This window comes from Micropterus salmoides, unplaced genomic scaffold, assembly GCF_014851395.1.
Source record: "Micropterus salmoides isolate LMB-PRFRI ecotype aquatic unplaced genomic scaffold, ASM1485139v1 Ms_hic_scaffold_18, whole genome shotgun sequence".
NCBI classification, from domain to species: domain Eukaryota; kingdom Metazoa; phylum Chordata; class Actinopteri; order Centrarchiformes; family Centrarchidae; genus Micropterus; species Micropterus salmoides.
Genome location: NW_024040928.1, coordinates 27,811,090 through 27,819,581, shown reverse-complemented (window position 1 = coordinate 27,819,581; position 8,492 = coordinate 27,811,090). Strand labels below are relative to the sequence as shown.

Here is an 8,492-nt window from a genome sequence, read left to right as displayed (position 1 = left end):
CTCTGACAGAAAACGTAACAAGAGAATCCATCTCATGATTCTTCTTATTTATTTAATTTTTACTTCTAGGAATCATCTCATAAGATAATATTGCTTGAAGTAAAACTGCTGAATACATTGCTAAAGTCATCTTATAAACTTATGTTGCTGTGTAGTTGTCTATGAAGATTCTCTGTCATCCAGGTCATAGTTATCCAACGAAGATTAAAATCAAGGGCAACTGGACTTGGTTGAAGATACTGGAAGACGTTTCGTCCCTCATCCAAAGGACTTCTTCAGTTCTGACTGACTGGCAGGGAAACTCAGCTATTTAACCTCAGTTGAGTTATGTTGCTGTGTAGTTGCTAAAACACATTGTGACACATTGTAGCATTGAAATAATGTTGCGCAATCACGATGTTTAAACAACTCTGTAACTTTATTCATTAATCAAAATAAGAATAAGTTCCAGCCTGCACCCAGGCGGCTGAGTTGTTTGGTGAATCTCATAACTCAAGAGTCTGGGTCAAGAGTTGAACAACTCAAACAGCATGTATGTAACAGCATGGGGCTACCCCATGCCTTCATTGAAGTCAGCAGTGTTGGTCTTGGCATGCTAAGCTAATCTTAGCTGAGCATTAGCATAGGACGGTTACCCTTAGCATATGGGCTAGCATCAATGGACACATGGCCTGTCATTTCATGTCAGTTCATATAAGTACTGGTCAGAAGAGTTGAAATCATGGTTGGATAAATACAACACATACACAGTTCATTTCAAGTAATTTATTTTAGCTTACGGGATTTACCCAAGGTCATTCAAGTGTTTGTGTTTTATTCACCTGTTCTCCTCATCAAGCAGGGATCTGGGCCGAAGGGGCAAACATGAAGTGATGGAGTGTGGAGTCATTTATAGGGAGAAGACCTTGAATGGTCCAAGTGTGAGCCAGTACAGAGGGGTGTACGGGAGTATTTTAAAGTTGCTCTTTTGAGAAGCTTTTGTTTAGCTGGTAACATTTCATTTCTGGTTTTCTAGTTGATTTGTTGTGTGGTGATGTAGCCAGAGGTGTGTTTGATGGTTGAGATAACATAATGGTGTTTAATTGATTGTCAATTAACTTTGGTTTGTCTTGTAGGAGGGGCTTCTGGTATAAAGGAAGGAGGCAGAGGCCCCCCTGGAGAGAGAACAGCTTGGGCCTGGAAGTGCACATGTGCTGGAGCCCAATAGTCAGGGCTGATATAGGTTTTGTTTTGTGTAATCTCAGTTTGTACTGATAATTTGAATAGTATATACTTAGTTTTCTCGTTGTTTGTTTTTGTTAATTTTTGATATATTTTTACAATACCTCACTTGCATGACTGCACTTTCCACGCATCTGGTTAAAAAATAAATTGAAGCACCAGGTGAAGAACTCATGTCCATGTCTCCTCCTTCCACTATGGGGCTAAACCTTACATGTGGTGTCAGAAGTTAAAACAAGCTGGGGAATGCCTCCCAAAAAGCTCCAACAGCAGCAGATTGAAGTTGAAGAGGAGGAAGTGGCGACAGGAGATGAAGATGGCTCCCAGTCAGGAGAAAACCCTGGTACGTCTGTTGCGTCTAGTCTTGTCTCCTTGGCCAAGATGTTTGAGAGTTTCATGCACCTGCAAATGGACAGAGATAAAAGACAAGAAAAGGAAGCTGCAAAACAGGAACAGAAATACAGTGTGCTGAATCATCAAGTCACACAACTTCAGTTGGACCTTGAGGCTGCCAGGGGTGGCCATCAACCAACAGCTGGGGCACTAAAAGGAGAGCCTAAGCTGCAACGACTTGAAGACTTTGATGACATTGAACATTTCATCACGACTTTTGAGAGGTTGGCTGGGGTCTACAACTGGCCACAGCAAGAGTGGGCCATACGACTGATCCCACTGTTGACGGGTAAGGCCAGAGGGGCCTTTGTGGCAATGAACCCAGCAGATACAACGAATTATGGCTTGTTGAAAGCTGCAGTGCTGAAAAAATATGAAATCAATAGAGAAACTTACCGTCAACGATTCCGCTCTTATGACACACCAGCTGAGGAGTCCCCCCAAGAACTGTATACCCGACTCAAAGACTCTTTTTGCAAATGGGTCCAGTATGACACCTGCAGTAAAGAGGAAATGATGGAGAAATTGGTCCTGGAGCAGTATTTGAAGGTGCTTTATCCAGAAGTGAAAGTCTGGGTCAAGGAGCGTGATCCAACCACTGCTGCAATGGCTGCTAAACTAGTGGATGCCTATGTGTCTGCTCACAAGGGACCAGGATTTTACCGCTACGCAGGACAACGCAGACTCCAAGGGGGTAAGTCTGAGGGGTTTTTGAAAGGGGGTGGTTCAGGTAGCCATACACAGGGTCAGGCCAGCTATAGAAAACCTTCACATGTAGATCAGACTAACCAAAGGGTTTGGTCAGGTCGCAAAGCAGAGGTAATATGTCACAGCTGTGGTGAGGCAGGCCATACACGCCCCTTTTGTCCAGTTAAAAAGCCCAAAGCTACAAACCTGTGCTATGTTCCAAGGCCTAGGGTTGCACCTTTCCCAGAGTCATCTGATTCGCTAACTGTTACAGTCCTGGTAAATGGTAGACCCCTAACTGCATTGCTAGACACAGGGTGTACTCAATCTCTTGTCCAGGCCAAGTTTGTGCAAAGAGAGCTATGGAATATAGAGGAGACAGAACCAGTTGTTTGTGTTCATGGCCATACTTCTGAGGTACCCACAGCAGCCCAATAATTCTCGTGCCAAAGAAAGATACAACTCTAAGATTCTGTTTTAACTTTAGAAAAGTTAATGGTGTTAGTAGATTGGTCCTGTACCCCATGCCCAGGGTTGATGATCTCATTGAGAGACTAGGCAGTGCCAACTTCATCAGTACACTGGACCTATGTAAGGGGTACTGGCAGATCCCACTCACCAAAGAAAGCAAGGAGGTGACAGCATTCAAAACCCCTTTTGGACACTTCCAGTTCACAGTGCTTCCCTTTGGCGTGCATGGGGCCCCTGCAACGTTTCAGAAGATGGACAGGTTGCTGAAGGGCACAGAGGCCTATGCAGCGGCCTATTTAGATGATGTGGTGGTCTATAGTTCCAGCTGGGAGGATCACCTGTCTCATCTGAAGGAAGTGCTATGGAGGATTAGTGATGCAGGCCTGACCATCCGCCCAGACAAATGTGCACTTGCCAAGCAAGAATCAAAATATCTGGGTTATGTGCTGGGCAAAGGAGTGATCAGACCTCAAGTTGGCAAGGTAGATGCTATATTGTCAGCCGAAAGACCTAGAACTAAGTCGCAAGTCAAATCATTTCTGGGCTTGGTGGGTTGGTATAGGCGTTTTGTCCCAGGATTCTCTACCCTCTCAGTTCCTCTTACCAACCTGACAAGGAAGAACCAGCCCAACAAGGTGAAATGGACAGAAGAGTGTGAGGAGGCGTTTCAGGCATTGAAACGTGCTCTGTATAAGGAACCTGTACTGAAGAGTCCTGATTTCCAACAACCGTTCATTCTCCAGACAGATGCATCTGAACTTGGGGTCGGGGCCGCTTTGTTACAGGGAGAACCAGGTAATCTTCAGCCTGTGTTGTACATCAGCAGGAAACTTAACAAACATGAAGGAAGGTACTCTGTTGTGGAGAAAGAATGCCTTGCCATTAAGTGGGCGTTGGACTCTCTTCGCTATTACCTGCTGGGACGGAAATTCATTCTAGAGACAGACCATCGGGCACTGACATGGCTCCGGAATATGAGGGACACCAATTCCAGGATAACACGGTGGTTTCTCGCCATGCAGCCTTTTGACTTTGATGTTCTCTACAGGAAAGGGAGAGACAACTGCACAGCGGATTACCTTTCTAGGACGCCGCAGGGGTCGTCTTCAGAGGGAGGGGGAAATGTCATGGGGCTACCCCATGCCTTCATTGAAGTCAGCAGTGTTGGTCTTGGCATGCTAAGCTAATCTTAGCTGAGCATTAGCATAGGACGGTTACCCTTAGCATATGGGCTAGCATCAATGGACACATGGCCTGTCATTTCATGTCAGTTCATATAAGTACTGGTCAGAAGAGTTGAAATCATGGTTGGATAAATACAACACATACACAGTTCATTTCAAGTAATTTATTTTAGCTTATGGGATTTACCCAAGGTCATTCAAGTGTTTGTGTTTTATTCACCTGTTCTCCTCATCAAGCAGGGATCTGGGCCGAAGGGGCAAACAGGAAGTGATGGAGTGTGGAGTCATTTATAGGGAGAAGACCTTGAATGGTCCAAGTGTGAGCCAGTACAGAGGGGTGTACGGGAGTATTTTAAAGTTGCTCTTTTGAGAAGCTTTTGTTTAGCCGGTAACATTTCATTTCTGGTTTTCTAGTTGATTTGTTGTGTGGTGATGTAGCCAGAGGTGTGTTTGATGGTTGAGATAACATAATGGTGTTTAATTGATTGTCAACTAACTTTGGTTTGTCTTGTAGGAGGGGCTTCTGGTATAAAGGAAGGAGGCAGAGGCCCCCCTGGAGAGAGAACAGCTTGGGCCTGGAAGTGCACATGTGCTGGAGCCCAATAGTCAGGGCTGATATAGGTTTTGTTTTGCGTAATCTCAGTTTGTAATGATAATTTGAATAGTATATACTTAGTTTTCTCGTTGTTTGTTTTTGTTAATTTTTGATATATTTTTACAATACCTCACTTGCACAACTGCACTTTCCACGCATCTGGTTTAAAAATAAATTGAAGCATCAGGTGAAGATCTCATGTCCATGTCTCCTCCTTCCACCATGGGGCTAAACCTTACAGTAGCATTGAAATAATGTTGCGCAATCACGATGTTTAAACAACTCTGTAACTTTATTCATTAATCAAAATAAGAATAAGTTCCAGCCTGCACCCAGGCGGCTGAGTTGTTTGGTGAATCTCTAGCACCATGTGAAGTTAGTGCTTTGGGTTGACACCATAATGTTTAAATAAAAAGAGACATTTATTCAGTGTGACCAACAAAGGAGTCTGACAACCCTGACAAATGCGTCATAACTCAAGAGTCTGGGTCAAGAGTTGAACAACTCAAACAGCAGCAGCACTTCCCCATTTCTAAGATATACTGAAATGTTTTTGCTTGTAATCAGCTACATCATTTTGAAAATGTCCTGAAATGCTTAAATGTATTGGAAGTAGTACAAAACTATGTGTTTAAGAATGTACCGAGGAGGATAGGATGCATACCTGCAGATAGCAAAGAGGGAGGTTGTTTTGCTGATGATGAAATCAGCTCCATGAAAATGTGTGAGATGTTAAGAAGTGATGAACATGATGTTTTTAAGAATGTAATAAGGAAAATAAATAATGTAAAACTATTCAGGAGGCTAAATTACCAATAGTTTTAATAACAAATATGTGTTTTACATCAGAATAATTTTACGGATATGAATGGGTTTATAATTATTTGGTTTATTTAGTTGTAGATTTGATAAACATTTGTTTTAATGGGAAAATGTGCAATGATATTTCAGATGAACACAAATGTTTTACTTTGACAACTGACTTTATTGATACCATTGTTTATTATAAATGTATTGATTTGTTTGCAGTCTGGTATGCTTTAATACATGATTTAATCATCTCATTTAGCTAAGTATTTCAATTATTAATTGATTCTTTCAATCAGTGACTACCAGGAAAGGCTGGTTGACAACCATGAAAAGCTTGGTGACTACTGGAGAGTCAGTGACAGCTCGGAGAGACGTCAACCGGGACAGAACGGGCTGGCAACCCAAACTGTGTCTTCTGTGAGGAGGACTACCATAACAAGCTATGATGAATGTGCCCGAGAGGGGCGGAGGATGAGCACCCCAACCAGACGGATTCAACGGTACTATACCAAGGCAATGGACAAACAACCACAAGTAAGCAGTGTACATGTGGCAGAATCTGTAGGAACGAGCGAGGCCTAAAGATCCACCAAGGGAAGATGAAGTGTATGGTTGGGACAGGACTAACACAACGCCCAGATGTTCACGCAGGAGGAGCCAGGCCCGGAGTCACCCCACAGTGCCCGGAACATCCAAGTGTTGCAAATGACTCCCTCCAGCATCAAGTCTGAGAGGAGGCGGATCAAGTGGCTAGCAGCTAGCATGACCTCACTGTGGAACCAGTTTGACATCGATGTCGAACAGATTCTGGAGGCCAGCATGAGGGGAAACTGCAAGCTATGACAATGATCATCGTCAGCATCACATCCAAAAGGTTTGGTGAAGAGGTGAAGGAAGGAGGATCAAAAGGATCTCACTCAAAGAACTAACGTGAGGTGAGAATCAGCAGCCATCTCAGAAAATGGCTGGGGCTTCCAAAAAGTCCAAGTAGCATCGCACTATGGGCACCGCAACAAACTGCAACTGCCACTCAAGTCCTTGGAAGAGGAGTTCAAGGCAACGAGAGTCAGGGAAGTGTTGCAATATCGAAACTCAAGCGATTAAAAGGTGCCAAAGACTGGGATTGAAGTGAGGACTGGTCTGAAGTGGAAGACCAGAACCAGAACATGACCAGGTGCTGAAGGCCATCGCTGAAGCCATTGCTGCAGGAGTCGAGTGGGCCAAGTGCTCCCGCCCCTCCAAATAAGCCATCACCTTCATTAAAGCTGGAGAGCAGCCAAGACCAGCTGCAAAAACATCTGCAGGCATCCTGGCCACTGCGAGGGACTGGCAGCTGTTGGTGGACCTGGAGCAGCAACTCAAGTTCCCCAACCACATTGCGACCACAACCTTAAGACCAGATGTGGTTCTCTTGTTTGAGTCTTTCAAAAGAGTGGTTCTGTTGGAGCTAACAGTCCCTTGGGAAGACTGCCTGCAAGAGGTCTTTGAAAGGAAGCTCGCCAAGTACGAAGGACTGGTCAGCGAGTGCTGACAAGCCGGATGGAGAGCAAGGTGTCTCCCAATAGAGGTTGGATGCAGGGGCTTTGCAGCCCGATCCCTGTTCAGAGCCTTCAGTCTGTTAGACATCGATGGAGTGAGGAGGAGAAGAGCCATCCACGATACCATCAAAGCGCCAAGAAAGCCTCAAGATGGCTAAGGCACAAGGGAAGAGATCCATGGGGGCAAAGTAGCTAGATTCGCCAACTGGATACAAGCTGAGGTCTGATCAGCCTCAGCTGGGTAGCCTGGATGAAGGTGTATGATGTTGAAAGACCCAAAACACCCAATAATTCCAGGAACATCACTTAAGTTGTGTCCAGCAGCATCAGAACCTCTACCACATTACCTGTGGTAGCCGTCCCCCGGGATCTCCTGAGCAGCCAGGAAAGGGTGGCTGGGTGACTGTCCGAAGGAGGAATAGTCGAGCCGAGAAACCAACTCTGATCATTGGCAGCTCCATTTTGAGAAACGTGAAGTTAGCGAAGCCAGCGGCCATGGTTAAGTGCATCCCTGGGGCCAGAGCGGGCGACATCGAGTCTTATTTGAAACTGCTGGCTAAGGATAAATGTAAATAGATTAATGTTGAGTCGGTGTGCACATATGCAAAAACAATGTCGGACACCGTAGTTTTCTCTGGACCCCTGCCAAATCTGACCAGTGATGACATGTATAACCGCATGTCGTCATTCCGCTGCTGGTTGTCGAGGTGGTGTCCAGCAAACGATGTGGGCTTTGTTGATCATTGGCAGACTTTCTGGGGAAGACCTGGTCTGATCCGGAGAGACAGCATCCATCCCACTTGGGCAGCTCTCATTTCTAGAAATCTGGCCAAGTTTATTAGTGGACCAAATCCATGACAACCCAGAGTTGAGACCAGAAGGCAGAAGTCGCAGTCTAACCCCCTTCTCTGCCCTTCTAATTCAGCAGTTACCCACCCAAAACCCTACGCAGAGTCGCAGTCTAACACACTTCTCTGCTCCTCCATTCCAGGAGTTACTTAGTGAAAATCCTATAGTGACGGTGTCTGTCCCCCGACCACTGAAGTTATTTAAATTAAAGGTAAACAGAAGAGGAGCTGTGCATAAAAACCTCATAAAAATTAAAGCCACAAGAGCAATAATGCAAACGAATAGGAGAGTTAAATGTGGACTCTTAAACATCAGATCTCTCGCTTCTAAAGGTGTACTAGTAAATGAACTAATATCAGATTATGATATTAATTTATTTTGTCTTACTGAAACCTGGGTGATGGAGAATATGTTAGCCTAAATGAATCCACCCCTCCCAGTCATATTAATACTCACATTCCTCGAGGCACAGGCTGAGGAGGTGTTGTGGCTGTCTTTGACTCTAGCCTACTAATCAGCTCTAAACCTAAACTAAATTGTAACTCAATTGAAAGCCTTGCTCTTTCATACCCAAGTTGGAAATCACTGCAACCAATTATTTTTGTTATATTGTACCGAGCACCGGGTCCATACTCTGAATTCTTATCTGAATTTGCAGAGTTTTTGTCAACTTTAGTCCTTAAAATGGATAACGTAATTATTGTAGGGGATTTTAATATTCATGTGGACGTTGAGAATGACAGC

The 8,492-nt window shown here is 44.5% G+C and overlaps 1 protein-coding gene across 1 annotated transcript; it reads left to right on the top strand.

Moving 5' to 3' along the window:
- Positions 1-1,163: 1,163 nt before the first annotated feature.
- On the top strand, positions 1,164-4,562 carry LOC119908571. The gene is made up of 2 exons (XM_038726357.1): positions 1,164-2,308; positions 4,471-4,562. Exons 1-2 carry the CDS (start codon positions 1,468-1,470, stop codon positions 4,560-4,562), a joined length of 933 nt encoding a protein of 310 aa, XP_038582285.1. The 5' UTR covers positions 1,164-1,467.
- Positions 4,563-8,492: the final 3,930 nt, after the last annotated feature.